The sequence below is a fragment of the Oncorhynchus mykiss genome, chromosome 32 (genome assembly GCF_013265735.2).
Source record: "Oncorhynchus mykiss isolate Arlee chromosome 32, USDA_OmykA_1.1, whole genome shotgun sequence".
Classification (NCBI taxonomy): Eukaryota; Metazoa; Chordata; class Actinopteri; order Salmoniformes; family Salmonidae; genus Oncorhynchus; species Oncorhynchus mykiss.
Genome location: NC_050572.1, coordinates 28,346,656 through 28,363,254, shown reverse-complemented (window position 1 = coordinate 28,363,254; position 16,599 = coordinate 28,346,656). Strand labels below are relative to the sequence as shown.

General features: G+C 44.3%; 1 protein-coding gene across 3 annotated transcripts in view; it reads right to left on the bottom strand.

Annotated features, from left to right (window-relative positions):
• LOC110488210 (protein Jumonji) overlaps positions 1-16,599 on the bottom strand; it is an 85,204-nt gene that overhangs the window by 21,634 nt on the left and 46,971 nt on the right. For all 3 annotated transcript variants that reach the window (XR_005041416.1, XR_005041415.1, XM_036971818.1), the window contains exon 4: positions 6,864-7,033. Coding sequence is in view for 1 of the 3 variants with exons in the window: in XM_036971818.1 (XP_036827713.1) it covers positions 6,864-7,033 (170 nt within the window). In the remaining 2 variants the exon portion in view is untranslated. The remainder of the gene's footprint in view (positions 1-6,863; positions 7,034-16,599) is intronic.

Genomic DNA, 16,599 nt, shown 5'->3' with positions numbered 1-16,599 from the left:
AAATGGTTGACTTAAAATAAAAAACAATGAGGAGTTTAAACGACCAATCAAGGGCGTTAACTGAAGAAGAAAAAAATAACACATTTATAATCATCTGATTAACATCCATGTTACCGAAAAATAGCACTTCTCGTGGTCCTCACTTCTAGGCTACAGAGCCTCAGGAATCTCTAAAGCTGGTTGGAAAAGCAGTTCCAAGTGGTGTATAAAAAAAAAAATCTGCCCCCAGAGAGCTTCCTCTTCTCAAGCTGTTCCAACGGAAGCAGAGGGCCAAATCTCTGGCCGAATTCCCCGTCATAGACAGTGTGTGGAAAGACCACGCCAGCCCCTCTCTCTCGTACCCCTCATACTTCACCATGTGCCTCATCGGGAACAAGATAGGTGGAGAGGAGGGGAGGGAATGAAAGAGCGCCGACTGGGGCTTTTTCAATAACGTTGTTTTATAGGCCGATGCAGCGGAGTGAATCCGAGAGGATCGGGGATTATATCTCCTCCAATTTACATTCCTGAATGTCTGCAAATCCATTAACCCACGCTGCCCTCGGCTCTAGTCAGCTCTGGGAGTTGCTGGCTAAATTTAATCAGCCTTCCCTTCACAACGCAACCACGGCCGCAGCAGCAGCCTCAGACCTAGACCCATTCAATGTTCAACCAGCCATGGCATACACGCATATAGAAGTACCTGTTATGTAACACTGAATGAGAATATTAGTGGGGGTTATTCATCTACCACTTTATCTGGCATTATCCCACCCGTGTGTGTGCGTGTGTGCGCGCAGAGGAAGGCTCAAGCGGAGAGGAGAAAAAAATATATATCAGGGATAGCGTCACTGCCACTACCGACAATGACCCTCTCTACCCAAGGCTACAGGCTACAGACAAGGCCCAGAGACAGGCTGGCTGGACAGCCTCCAAATGGCTTTCTCCGCGGATATAAACAGCCGTAATGAAAAGGGATTTGAGAAGCTATGTAGCACATAAACATTACAGTGTGATTCGCTCCATTTTGTGTCTGTCGCATGTTACTCCACATTGCATCAGAGCAGCCAGACGTTTCCCCAAGAGGGATTAAAAATATATGGTTCCTGTTTAAAAACCAGAAGACAAGAACAGCTCATTATGATGCTGAGTCCCAGAGGTATAAGCAGTGGTGATTACAAGCTGCTGCTGTAGAGAACAAAAGACAGGAAAACTGAAATCACGGTGGGAACACTCTACTTTCATAACCAGCGCGTTGTCGTCAGAAGCTGTCAGACAGTGGGCATGCGGGAATACAGTTGAAGTTGGAAGTCTACATACACTTGGGTTGGAGTCATTAAAACTTGTTTTTCAACCACTCCACAGATTTCTTGTTAGCAAACTATAGTTTTGGCAAGTCGGTTAGGACATCAGAAGTTGACTGTGCCTTTAAACAGCATGGAAAATTCCATAAAATTATGTCATGGCTTTAGAAGCTCCTGATAAGCTAATTAACATCATTTGAGTCAATTGGAGGTGTACCTGTGGATGTATTTCAAGGACTACCTTCAAACTCAGTGCCTCTTTGCTTGACATCATGGAAAAATCTAATGAAATCAGCCAAGACCATCTGGATTCTTTTGTAGACCTCCACAAGTCTGGTTCATCCTTGGGAGCAATTTCCAAATGCCTGAAGGTACCACGTTCATCTGTACAAACAATAGTATGCAAGTATAAATACCATGGGACCACGCAGCCATCATACCGCTCAGAAAGGACACGCGTTCTATCTCTTAGAGATGAACGTACTGTGGTGCGAAAAGTGCAAATCAATCCCAGAACAACAGCAAAGGACCTTGTGAAGATGCTGGAGGAAACAGGTACAAAAGTATCTATATCCACAGTAAAACGAGTCCTTTATAGACATAATCTGAAAGGCTGCTTAGCAAGGAACAAGCCACTGCTCAAAGACTGCTATAAAAAAGCCAAACTACGGTTTGCAACTGCACATGGGGACAAATATCGTACTTTCTGAGAAATGTCCTCTAGTCTGATGAAACAAAATAGAATTGTTTGGCCATAATGACCATTGTTATGTTTGGAGGAAAAGGGGAGGCTTGCAAGCCGAAGAACACCATCCCAACCGTGAAGAACGGAGGTGGCAGCATCATGTTGTGGGGGTGCTTTGCTGCTGGAGGGACTGGTGCACTTCACAAAATAGATGGCATCATGAGGCAGGGAAATTATGTGGATATATTGAAGCAACATCTCAAGACATCAGTCAATAAGTTTAAGCTTGGTCGCAAATGGGTCTTCCAAATGGACAATGACCCCAAGCATACTTCCAAAGTTGTGGCAAAATGGCTTAAGGACAACAAAGTCAAGGTATTGGAGTTGCCATTACAAAGTCCTGACCTCAATCCCATAGAAAATTTGTGGGCAGAACTGAAAAAGTGTGCGCGAGCAAGGAGGCATAAAAACCTGACTCAGTTACACCAGCTCTGTCAGGAGGAATGGGCCAACATTCACCCAACTTATTGTGGGAAGCTTGTGGAAGGCTACCCGAAACATTTGACCCAAGTTAAACTACTGAAAGGCAATGCTACCAAATACAAATTGATTGTATGTAAACTCCTGACCCACTGGGAATGTGATGAAAGAAATAAAAGCTGAAATAAATAATTCTCTCTACTATTATTCTGACATTTCACATTCTTAAAATAAAGTGGTGATCCTAAAACAGGGAATGTTTACTAGGATTAAATGTCGGGAATTGTGAAAAACTGAGTTTAAATGTATTTGGCTGAGGTGTATGTAAACTTCCGACTTCAACTGTATGTGGTATGTTTGTCAGATAAGATAAACATTTGAGAGGATTCGAGCAGTTTAAACAGAATGGCCGATTGACCTCTAATTTCTACCAGGAACGCCATTGTTCTTCTAGCTCTGGAACAGACCAGACTGTGCCGACTGCTTGCCTACCCCTCCCTGTCCACTCTATGGGGCAAATGGAAATACATGTATACGGCACTAAGTGTTGGAAGCCAAACACAGCTGCCTGTTCTTGGGGCACCACCGACTGTTACACACCTAGCTAGCCTGGGCCACCAAAGTGGAATCAGACGTACAAAGCTCTCTGAATGAAAACAAAGGCCAAAAACAATTTTGAAAGATAAAACATTGAAACACTGCTTCCTTATGGTCGATATCCGTATGTCCCCAGGACACAGACCGCACACGTGCGCATGCATGCACACACACACATATATGCACACCTCTGCGCTGCCCTGTCAATCTTGCACGTCACCTCAATGCATTGGCCTCTTTCCAAATGGGCCATTAAAGTGAAGGAAGAGAGCGCAAAACCCTGTGTATGAAAATACCATTAAGGCAGCATGAGCTCCGCAGAGGACTCAGTCTGCCTCTCGGCCGGGTAACGGGGCTATAAATAAGGCTACCACAGAGACAGGGGGTGCGGCAGTCAACCAGGCACAGTGAAGATAAACAGGAAACTGATCAGGAGTTAGCATAGCATCCAAAACATGAACAGGAGTTGTCCAAACCCTGAACAGAAGACATTTACTGGGTCATTATGAGAACTGATCTGTTCCACTGAGTAGAAGGCAGCCAACCCTGTCAGTTTTACTGATCTCTAATTACGGTGCTCTGAACAGCGCTCTGTTACATTAAAGTGGCATTGGCTTTTAAAACACGAGCCGCCACATTCTCCTCTGGGCCTCTCAACTCCCAGCTGATTGCAGTTCTTTTTAACCTACTTTATGTTGCCAGCAGAGGTTAATGCCAATACCAAATTAATCTAAAATCGAGGCATTATTCTTCCTAAAGGGCCATTTCTGTTTGTGATGGAGTCATGAAGGGTTCTTCTGGGTGGGAGGAGACACTGTTCAGAGTTAAACACACTCTGGGACTGAGGACAGCAGTAAAAGCCAAGGCCAAGGCTGTTCAGAAAAAAACATCCCCAAAAAAATCTTTGAATCAAATTGTATTTGTCACATGTGCCGAATACATCAGGTGTATGTATACCTGGGACATTACCCTGAAATACAAGCCCTTAACCAACAACGCAGTTCAATAAATAGAGTTAAGAAAATATTTACTAAATAAACTAAAGTCAAAATAAAAATAAAAAGTAACAATAGAATTACATAACAATAATGAGTCATGGCCAAAAGTTGAGAATGAAACAAATATTCATTTTCACAAAGTCTGCTGCCTCACTTTGTATGGTGGCAATTTGCATATACTCCAGAATGTTATGAAGAGTGATCAGATGAATTGCAATTAATTGCAAAGTCCCTCTTTGCCATGGAAATGAACTGAATCCCCCAAAAATATTTCCACTGAATTTCAGCCCTGCCACAAAAGGACCAGCTGACATGTCAGTGATTCTCTCGTTAACACAGGTGTGAGTGTTGACGAGGACAAGACTGGAGATCACTCAGTCATGCTGAAAGCTTCAAATAACAGACTGGAAGCTTCAAAAGGATGGTGGTGCTTGGAATCATTGTTCTTCCTCTGTCAACTGTGGCTACTTGCAGGGAAACACGTGCCGTCATCATTGCTTTGCACAAAAAGGGCTTCACAGGCAAGGATATTGCTGCCAGTGAGATTGCACCTAAATCAACCATTTATCGGATCATCAAGAACTTCAAGGAGGGCGGTTCAATTGTTGTGAAGAAGGCTTCAGGGCACCCAAGAAAGTCCAGCAAGCGCCTGGACCGTCTCCTAAAGTTGATTCAGCTGCGGGATCAGGGCACCACCAGTACAGAACTTGCTCAGGAATGGCAGCAGGCAGGTGTTAGTGCATCTGCACGCACAAAGATGTGAAGACTTTTGGAGGATGGCCTGGTGTCAAGAAGGGCAGCAAAGCCACTTCTCTCCAGGAAAAACATCAGGGACAGACTGATATTCTACAATAGGTACAGGGATTGGACCGCTGAGGACTGGGGTAAAGTAATTTTCTCTGTTGAATCCCCTTTCCGATTGTTTGGGGCATCCGGAAAAAAGCTTGTCCGGAGAAGACAAGGTGAGCGCTACCATCAGTCCTGTGTCATGCCAACAGTAAAGCATCCTGAGACCATTCATGTGTGGGGTTGCCTCTCAGCCAAGGGAGTGGGCTCACTCACAATTTTGCCTAAGAACACAGCCATGAATAAAGAATGGTAACAACATATCCTCAGAGAGCAACTTCTCCCAACCATACAGGAACAGTTTGGTGACAAACAATGCCTTTTCCAGCACGATGGAGCGCAAAACGGAACAAAACATTGATATTTTGGGTCCGTGGCCAGGAAACTCCCCAGTTCCCATTGAGAACGTGTGGTCAATCCGCAAGAGGCGGGTGGACAAACAAAAAGCCACACATTCTGACAAACTCCAAGCATTGATTATGCAAGAATGGGCTGCCATCAGTCAGGATGTGGCCCAGAAGTTAATTGACAGCATGCCAGGGCAGATTGCAGAGGTCTTGAAAAAGAAGTGTCAACACTGCAAATATTGACTCTTTGCATCAACTTCATGGAATTGTCAATAAAAGCCTTTGACACTTATGAAATGCTTGTAATTATACTTCAGTATTCCATAGTAACATCTGACAAAAATATCTAAAGACACTGAAGCAGCAAACTTTGTGGAAATTAATATTTGTGTCATTCTCAAAACTTTTGGCCACGACTGTACAGGGGGTACCGGTACCAAGTCAATGTGCGGGGGGTACAGGTTAGTCAAGGTACATATAGGTGGGGGTAAAGTGACTATGCATAGATAATAAACAGCGAGTAACAGCAGTGATGTAAATAGCCCAGGTGGCCATTTGATTAATTGTTCAGCAGTCTTATAGCTTGGGGGTAGAAGCTGTTTAGTAGCCTTTTGGACCTTTGCTCTGTGAGGTTATACTCCACTTCTCGATTTCTCTGTTGACATTTCAATTTATAATTGAGATAAAGAGTAAAAGGAAAACTGGCCTTACAGTGAACTTCTTGAATCCTGTATAACACGTTATAAAGCACTACAGAAAAGAGGTGAGATTTCAGCTGAACCCTGAGCCTGTAATGCTGCCCTTATTTCCCTAGCTGGCCGTGTTTGTGTTGGTGGGCGGCAGATAGCATCCCGGGCCTCTCAGTGCCCTCAGGAGCAGGATTAGCTGGCCCTACCAGGATGTCTGTGTAGGTGTGTGTGGAGGGGGGCACTTAAAGCTGAGACTAAATAATGAACATTGTTATCTGCACACACTGTTGAAATGTTACCTGTAGAAATGGTCAATGTGTAACCTGTGAGGACAGAACGGGTTTGGTGTTTGCCTTGTCAGAGGTGGGAGTGAGGTGGGAGGATGAAGGGTTGGGTGTGTGTAGGGGTGGATGAACGGGTTTGGTGTTTGCCTTGTCAGAGGTGGGAGTGAGGTGGGAGGATGAAGGGTCGGGTGTGTGTAGGGGTGGATGAACGGGTTTGGTGTTTGCCTTGTCAGAGGTGGGAGTGAGGTGGGAGGATGAAGGGTTGGGTGTGTGTAGGGGTGGATGAACGGGTTTGGTGTTTGCCTTGTCAGAGGTGGGAGTGAGGTGGGAGGATGAAGGGTTGGGTGTGTGTAGGGGTGGATGAACGGGTTTGGTGTTTGCCTTGTCAGAGGTGGGAGTGAGGTGGGAGGATGAAGGGTTGGGTGTGTGTAGGGGTGGATGAACGGGTTTGGTGTTTGCCTTGTCAGAGGTGGGAGTGAGGTGGGAGGATGAAGGGTTGGGTGTGTGTAGGGGTGGATGCACGGGTTTGGTGTTTGCCTTGTCAGAGGTGGGAGTGAGGTGGGAGGATGAAGGGTCGAGTGTGTGTAGGGGTGGATGAACGGGTTTGCTGATGAAAGGGTGAGATGTTAGGCATGGACTACAGGGTTACTGTACCTCTCAGGCAGAGGAAGGTGAGGAAGTCCTCAGTCTTGGGTTTCCGTCTGGAGATGTCTCTGATGTGAGCGGAGGGGGCGGGCAGGGCGGTATCAGACACCTTGACCGGTGTGGTGCTGGGAGAGTTGGGCTGAGACTGGGCAAACTTCCTCTGCGCTTGCAGTCTGGGCCTGGGAAGAGACAGGTGAAAATAGGATTATTCCCATGCATTCTTACACAGACCCACTGCCCTGTGTTGTGTATGCATTTCATTTAGTTCGGAAGCCCAGGCTTAGCTCAATGGCCTTTCAATCATGACCCCAGGCTCTGACCGAGTTGCCCTGGATGGATCTAAACAGAAGAATACTACAAAGTAGGAACAAGGAGTTAGCCAGCCAACTTGCCGGAATATTCTGAAATATATATTTTTTATTAAAAAAAAAGGGTATGCCTGAAATGGGCACAGTCTGATTGACACAACTATCTATGTTTAGCTTTCTTAAAGAAACAGAAAATCCACATATTTCTGTATTTTTAATCAAAGTCAGCTGCTTTGTAGTATACCCCTCTGTTCAGCAGTTTAACTCATCTCTGGTCTCAGTTGTTGGTTTGACTCCTTTCGTCAGTCTGGTCCTTGAACATCATTTAATTATCTTTAATATCAACACTGCAGTGTCCAGGGAGGCTAAAACAATGATAATGCTCCTTCAGAATAACTCCCAGCAGCACCAGCCAGCAGCCGTCCACCTCATAACAGACTTCTGATTTATAATTAAGTTCTCCATTAAAAGCCAAGACCTCTGCAGCAGCTGACAACTGATAACAAGCACAAAGGAGGCGTCAAATTGCCAACAGACGTTCAAGGCCAGATCTCTCTTTTTCTCTGTCTATCCATCGCCCTCTCTGAGATCCACAGGGCCTTTCAGATCTCTTTTTCTGCTCGGTCTCCGTCTCTCCTCTCTTCTGATTCCACGGGGGGGGGGGGCAGGCTGACAGGATGGAATACTAAGAGCAGCTTGTCTGGTGGACCTGGTCAGACCTCTTCATCTCTTATCTCACCCACGCAGCCATTTCATTTCACAATCATTTCATCATCTCTTTGTCTCAGGGATGTTTGATGCCAGATACACGGCTGTCTTACAATAAACAGAAAAAGACAACGCCGCGGTCATACTGCCTCCCCGTATACCGCCACGCTGTTTGAAATCATCTCCCATTCAATCGGATGCTTGTTAGGAGATGTTCAGCCCTGCTAGGTGGGTTGACAGGCACAGACAGCATCACTAATCAATTGAGACCACAGCCGCTTGCTCCAGACAGATTGTGACTACCCGGGTGATTGTCTCATCGCGCTACATGTAGGGGAATGCTTCATGATATCTTAGTGATTTCTTCATGTATTAAAATGTTTAAATATTGCAAATCATGCCCTGAAAACACCCACAATGCATTTTGGTTCCATCAAGCACCCGGAACCTACAACGTTCCAATTCCACTTGAATCACGAAGCAATACGCAGCCTATAACCAACCAAATACTAAATTACTCCCTCACTAACTGTAAGCACCAGCTGTCAGACCAGCTCACGTATCACTGCACAGCCCATCTGTAAGTAGTCCATCCATCTACCTCGTCCCCATCCTGTTATTTATTTTGCCCCCAGTATCTCTACTTGCACTCATCTTCTGCACATCTAGTGTTTAATTGCTATATTGTAATTATTTTGCCACTATGGCCTATTTATTGCCTTACCTCCCTTATCCTACCTCATTTGCACACACTGTATACAGACTTTTTCTATTATTGACTGTACGTTAGTTTATTCCATGTGTAACTCTGTTGTTTGTGTCGCACTGCTTTGCCTTGGCCAGGTCGCAGTTGTAAACGAGAACTTGTTCTCAACTAGCCTACCTAGTTAAATAAAAGGTGATATAAAAAATAAATACCTTGAACAAGAAGCTGTGAGAAGAGATTGCATCGACACACACACACACACACACACACACACACACACACACACACACACACACACACGGTTCAGTGACTGAATAATCTGCCCGGTTCCTGAGAGAAGCCATTGTTCAAGAATGATTCTGTATTGGATGAGTAGGTGCATCAGTATGATAACCAATCTGTTCATGCTTTAGATCAGCCAGTGAAGAGAAAAACTAAAAAAAGGTTCAGTTTCTGCTCCCCCTGAAAGGACCAATGGCTGCCGCAGGTCACACCTGAGCAGGACTTGTGACAGGTGTCAGACGGCTGGTTTCGCCAGCCCATCATTATGTTGTGGATGGAACTATCAGTTTCACTGCCAGACTGGTAAAACATGAGCTGTTTAAACAGCCTGGCTCTGGCGGTCCTATAGCCGGCCGGGCGCTACTGTGCATCATGGAGACTAGTGCAGATTAGAGTTGCAGAATGCATTAGTTACAGTGGCTCCCTGACACTACAGCTCATTGAAGGGAGTTCCAACACTACAACTTACTTCGGGTAGAACCATCACTACAACTCCCTTAGAACATGGATGAGGGGTATTTAATTACTGCCTCCCAGACAGTAACAGGATAAAAACATATATTTCAATAAACCCTTTCAGAAATAGCATCCTTCAGCTTTCATAGGAATAGAACCAGAAATAAATAGGAGCCCTGTAACTTGACAGGGTTGTTAAAGGGTCAGTTAGAAACGTAAGTTGTCCCAGTAAAACGATGAGAACTGCAATAGTTTTACTGGCCCATCTTTAACTATGAGAAGAGCCATGCCACTAACATCCTGTCTAGACAGACCTGAGCCCCAATGAGCACTGTGGCTGAATCACAAGGCTAACCTTTCCCCAGGGGGACAAAGTACAGACCATCTACAGTCAGAATGTCATGGCACCAAGTACCCACAATGCCAGATAGACACAAACAGCAGACACACCAACAGACACCAAGCCCCTCAAACCCAGAGCCTCTCTGCAGAAAGGTCTCGCTGACGCACAAACTTGTCAACACTGTCACTTAGAGCTGCTTATTGAGGCCCTTTCGGATTTACCCGGTATTCCTTCTATAGGTGTCTAAAGGCACGCTAGGTTTTAAAGTTCAGCAAGGCTGTTCATTACCACCACGCACTACTTAATCCTGACTCGGGCGCATTACCAAGGCAGCTAGTCTAAGGGAGGGAGAGCGCGGAGAGAGAGCAGTGGAGGCGCATGCATACAGAGGAGGGAGGAAGAATTACTGCAGGATGTCCCATTCATCCAAGGCTAATCTTCCTCATCTTCCTCTTCCTCCCACTCCTCGCTCTTCAAAGCTGCCGTTCCTCTGATATTACATGTGTCTCTACTCTGTATCATTGATTAGCTGTCAGAGAGGGTTCCCCAGAGCCGGTCACGGCAACACTGCCTGGGTTCCCCAGAGCCGGTCACGGCAACACTGCCTGGGTTCCCCCGGCTAAATGAGGTTCTAAACCACTCCAGATGGTCCTAATAAACTCTAGCAGCAGACACTGCAGCGCTCAGCAGCTGGAGAGGAGACAAGACTGTCCTGTCAGACACTCATGCAGGAAAGACCGAGAGAGAGACAGGAAATACCTAGTCAGTTGCCCAACAATGCATTCAACCAAAACGTGTCTCCCGTATTTAACCCAACCCCTCAGAGAGAGGTGCAGGGGGCTGCCTTAAAAATCGACATCCCGGGGAGGAGTTGTTGTTCGGGGTTAACTTCCTTGCTCAAGGGCAGAAAGGCATATTTTTCCACCTTGCCAGCTCGGGGATTTGAACCAGCGACCTTTTGTTTACTGGTCCAATGCTCTGAACCACTAGGCTCCCTGCCGCCCCAGAAAGACTGAGTAAAGCCAAGGCAGGTCAGCAATATTCAGTTAAGCTGCAGTAATGGTTCTTGCGCCCTTGTTTAAAAGTATTGATCGACATCACACTAACACAACCATGAGAGGAGTGTGTAGCTGATAAACCCGCCCAGGCTTTAGTATCCAGGTGAAACTACAGCCACAAGCTTTGTGGCCAACATCTCTCCTCACAGCAGCACCATTCCACTGGAACATCAGCACCACGCCCATGGCTGTCAATACAAACATTAAGCCTGGAGGACCCAAATGACTGAGATTCTAAAGCAGGGTTAGTGGAAACCACACTCAGGGAGAGAGCCACTCTGGCTAATGTGTTTATTGCTTTTCTGTCTGAGTGTTGAGCACCTGGAGGAGAGACGGCCTTGAATGCAGCTGACTGACCTGGTGACCCCGGGTCTTGAAGTCTAAATCTCTTGAATTTCATCTAAGGGTCCATTAAATTATTCTAAGGGGCAATAGTTGTAACTATAGCATTGTCTGGAATGTGCCGATGCTGAATAACCTTGAGAGTCCTGCGTGATGCAGGTCCATGCTGCCTGGTGGTGTTTATTCTATTCACAATTTAGACTCCTGTTAGACATTGACACTCCATATTAAAACACGAGCTTTCTATTCAGACAACTCGATTAAGATGTGTGCTGCTTTCAGCTTTCTGGACACAATTGCTCTGGTAGTCATAGACACAGGCTAAATACTGAGGGAATATCAACGAGTTTGAGATCTCAGCATTGAACTGTATCTGAGGGAATATAAAAAATACCCAGGGATTTAAAGAGATGGATGTGGGAGTTAAAACGTAATCTTCACAATAGATCAACCTACATTGGCCTAAATAAACATGATATGGCTACAGGGCACATATGTCTAGTATTACGAATGTACTGTATAAATACACACCTTTATAAAACACTGACACATTGACCGACATTTTAAACAAGACGAAAGCACACCAGTGGTGAACACATTTCTCTTATGGATGTGAAACAGGGAGTGTTGGCGAACATTCCAATGTAAGTCATCACAGACTAACAAATGTATTGGCCCAGGGTTGTGTGATGTGTACACACGGTTGTGTAATGTGTACACAAGGCTTAAATGACTCCGACACGATGATCTTCACACCTAATCCACTTTGCACATAATTTCCTTAAAAGCAACCTAAGCCCACGTGCTGCATAATGCATGAACTGTGGGAAGAGGAGAGGTTGAAACCTGTCCTGTGTGCACTATTGCACTTTAGTATAGTACCCTTCACTGTGTCCACCACTGTTCATTAGTATACTACCATGTTACTGTGTCCACCACTGTTCATGAGTATACTACCATGTTACTGTGTCCACCACTGTTCATTATTATACTTCCAAGTTACTGTGTTCACCACTGTTCATTATTATACTACCATGTTACTGTGTCCACTATTGTTCATTATTATACTACCATGTTACTGTGTCCACTATTGTTCATTATTATACTACCATGTTACTGTGTCCACTATTGTTCATTATTATACTACCATGTTACTGTGTCCACTATTGTTCATTATTATACTACCATGTTACTGTGTTCACCACTGTTCATTATTATACTACCATGTTACTGTGTCCACTATTGTTCATTATTATACTACCATGTTACTGTGTCCACTATTGTTCATTATTATACTACCATGTTACTGTGTCCACTATTGTTCATTATTATACTACCAGTGTACTGGGACCATTCTCTATGCTTAGAGCAGTGAGCTGATGAACTGTGTATTAAGTTGGAGCTGGACAACGTCACCTTATCTCCTCGGCTCAGTGGGTCGACCGCTTTACCGGACTGACCCTAGCCTCTGACCTTTAACCCCTGAGCTTGGCGGCCATCTTAAATCAAGCTAAGCCAGGTCAATATTCAGGCTCAGAGAAAGACTGTGCTGCGGTTGTTATCACCAAAGACATCACTTTAAAATCAGGACCAGGTCAGAAGACACCTAGGACATTATCCATGACATCACATGCGCTCTGATTGGTTCTGGAACATGGGCAATGCCACGCAGTCCAAATTTGATCATGATAGAACAAACATCTCTCCAGCACTGCTGTATAGTTTGTTGCGATGGTGCAGTTTTATTCCTTTGATACGCCTACTGTCTTCAGTGAATACATGCAGCTTGCAGAGAATAGAGAAACTGGAACAAATAATGTGCATAGCAAAGCCTTGCTCCATCTCAGATCTCACCTACTGTGTTCACTAGGGGGTGGCAGGGTATACAATATCACAATGGGCGATAACACACTCCTCTGCAGACAGTATTGTGATCGAGTTTATTCAGACCACTCTGTGAGAGTATGTAGTTGGTTATTAATATCCCTAAGGCTGCCATCTTTATTGAGGCTTGGTAAAGTGGTTTAGAGAGCAGGAGAAATAGCGAGAGAGGAGTTAAAAGGAATTATAAAATGAGTCTCAGTGACAAGAGGTTGTTGACTTCGGAACCAAACGTGAATAATAACTTAAATGGGAAAGAGAGAGGAAGACAAAAAAAAACACTGGAACACACATGCACTGTGGGTAACAACAGTAAGAGCAGTAACAGTGCAGGGTAACTGAAGATGGTTCAGCCAATCCTCTGTGACTTAGTGTGATACGTTTTTTGTGACTGGCCATCTTATGCTACAGTAACTAGCTACGCAGGGTTGGATATCTCACCTGCCTGTCAGATCCATTGGATATACTGACAGTTTAAACTGCCCTGAGTCGTTACAACACTATAGTAGGCATGACACAGCCCGTGACTCGTCAAGAGATGTTCTATATAGCTAAACACTTCTCATGTGACTTTACAGCTCATCAATAGTACTATTTACAACTCATCAATAGTACTATTATGGGTGGCTTTTAAAAATGGTGGGATTCCTTAGAGGGAGTGCAACATATAATCACTCACATATGGCACCACTGATTATACACTGAACAAAAACATGTGTAAAGTGTTGGACCCCTGTTTCATGAGGTGAAATAAAAGACCACAAAAAATGTTCCACACATACAAAAAAACGTTTTCTCTCGGACTGTGCACAAATGTGTACATCCCTTTTATTGAGCATTTCTCCTTTGCCAAGATAATCCAGCCACCTGACAGGTGTGGCATATCAATTTCAAAAAAATATTTTTGAATTTCGCGCGCTGCCATTCAGCGGAATGTTGTCGAGGGGTTCCCTGCGCAAGAAAGGTTAAGTGTATATCACTGATATACAGTGCCTTCAGAAGGCATTCACACCCCTTGACTTTTCCACATTTTGTTAAGTTACAGCCTGAATTCAAAATGGATACAATTGAGATCATCACTGGCCTACACACACACACACAATGGCCTACACTGGCCTACACACACACAATAATGTCAAAGTGAAAGTATGGTTTTAGACATTTTTACAAATGAATAAAAAAAATGAAAAATCTAAAATGTCAATAAGTATTCAAACCCTTTATTATGGAAACCACAAATAAATTCAGGAGTAAGTATTTTGCTTAACAAGTCACAAAAGTGTTTTACATGATTTTAATGACTGCCTCATCTCTGTACCCCACATACAGACAATTGTAAGGTCCCTCAGTCGAGCAGTGAATTTCAAACACAGATTCAGACATTGAATTTCTCTTTGAGCATGGTAAAGTTATTGATTACAATTTTGATGGTGTATAAACACACCCAGCCACTAAAGATATAGGCGTCCTTCCTAACTCAGTTTCCAGAGAGGAAGGAAACCACTCAGGGATTTTCACCACGAGGCCAAGGGAGGCTTTAAAACAGTTTGAGTTTAATGGCTGTGATAGGAGAAAACTGAAGATGGATGCTGATGCTCCAGATACTCAACAAGTCTAAAGAATGCCAGTTGTATTGCTTCTTTAAATCAGCACAACCGTTTTCAGCTGCGCTAACATCATTTCAAAAAAAGGTTTTCTAATTATCAATTAGCCTTTTAAAATTCTAAACTTGGATTAGCTAACACAGGATGCCATTGAAACACAGGAGTGATGGTTGCTGATAATGGGCTTCTGTACGCCTGTGTAGATCTTCAATCAAATAAAATCTGCAGTTTCCAGCTACACTAGTCATTTACAGCATTAAAACTTCAGGCTCGGTGGGTCCCCCCCACGGGACAGTTGAGCTAATGTATGCTAATGCGATTAGCATTAAGTTGTAAGTAACAAGAACATTTCCCAGGACATAGACATATCTGATATTGGCAGAACGCTTCAATTCTTGTTAATCTAACTGCACAGTCCAATTTACTGTAGTGATTAGAGTGAAATAGTACCACGCTATTGTTTGAAGAGAGTGCACAGTTTTAAACTTGAAAGGTTATTAATAAACAAAATTGGGCACATTTGGCCAGTCTTGATACAACATTTTGAAAATAAATGCAATGATTCATTGGATCAGTCTAAAACTTTGCTCATACTGCATCTAGTGGCCAAAACCTAAATTGCTCCTGGGCTGGAATAATACATTATGGCCGTTCTCTTGCATTTCAAAGATGGTACCATTTTTTTTTATACAAAAAACAGTTGGTTCTCTCTTTGTATTATGTTTCACCAGAGCTAATGTTTTATATTCTCCTACATTACTTTCACATTTCTGCAAACTTCAAAGTGTTTCCTTTCAAATTATATCAATAATATGCATATACTTGCTTCAGGGCCTGAGCTACAGGCAGTTAAGATTTGGGAATGTCATTTTAGGCGAAAATTTTAACAAAAAGGCACGGATCCTTATTAATGTCTACACTGTATTTCTGATCAATGATGTTATTTTAAAATGGACTTTAAAAAATGTATTTAAAAAAGGACATTTCTAAGTGACCTCAAACGTTTTAGTGTATGTACATGAGATATATGCATTTCATTTTCGATAAACGTGCTCAAATTTTTTTTAAAACAACATGTTTTGACTTTGTCATTGCGGGCTATTGTGTGTAGATGGGTGAGAAGACCGAAAGAAAGCGCATTACTAACTTAGCATTCATTAAAACAAACAAGCAAGCTCAATGAGCTCTACTTGGCTTCTGCTACTGAGGAGAACTGGCTTCAATAAAATCACCATAAGATGTGGAGCTCTCCAACTATGGTCACCATGGCTGAACCCTGTGTTTCCTACTTCAGCCTGGGTAGTATGGCTGGGAACTGGAGAGAAAGGGAAGAGGGGGGGGGGGGGGGGGGGGGGGGGGGAGCACATCTTCCGTACTTGGCAGGGAGGGGAGGTCCTGGTGCGTGATCTCCCATCTCGGGTTCCTGCGAAGACAAACATCACCCAGATCCCAAACGCCTCCCTTGGACCCACTTCCCCTCAGACATACAGGGACCCTCCCCTGCCCCCCAGGATGCTGCAGCCAAAACCATGCACCTGCGCCTCCCCTCCCCTCTCTTGTTATTGCATTGCCAGGTGTGAAAGGTCCTGGCAGCTCCTCAGTCAGCCACCCTGTTATAGACTGGCGTGGGCTGCAGATGCCAGGGCCAAGAAGTCGTCCTCCACACACACACACACCAAAAGGCCTGAGCCATTGCCAAGCGCTCTGTAAGCCGGCTGCTCATTAAGAGAGGGAGAGCCTGCTTTTATTTCCTGCATGAGAACTAATGAAAAGCACCCTAGTGAACACAGGCCTGTTGACACTACGCCTGTCTACTTCTCTCCTCCATCTGTCCATCTTGCTCTCCTTTTCAGGTTTGCCAGGCCTCAATGACCAGGTCTGCTGGACTATTCACTAACAGGTACTGCAAGATACCACACACACACACGAAAATAGGACAGGTGGAGACGGTGGCAGAGGAAACATGCATTGGCTGGCTACACAGAGGGTCTCATAGTGAGAGAGATTACAGAGCCGATCTATGTGCTATGGCTTCTGCAATACAGCATATGTGAATT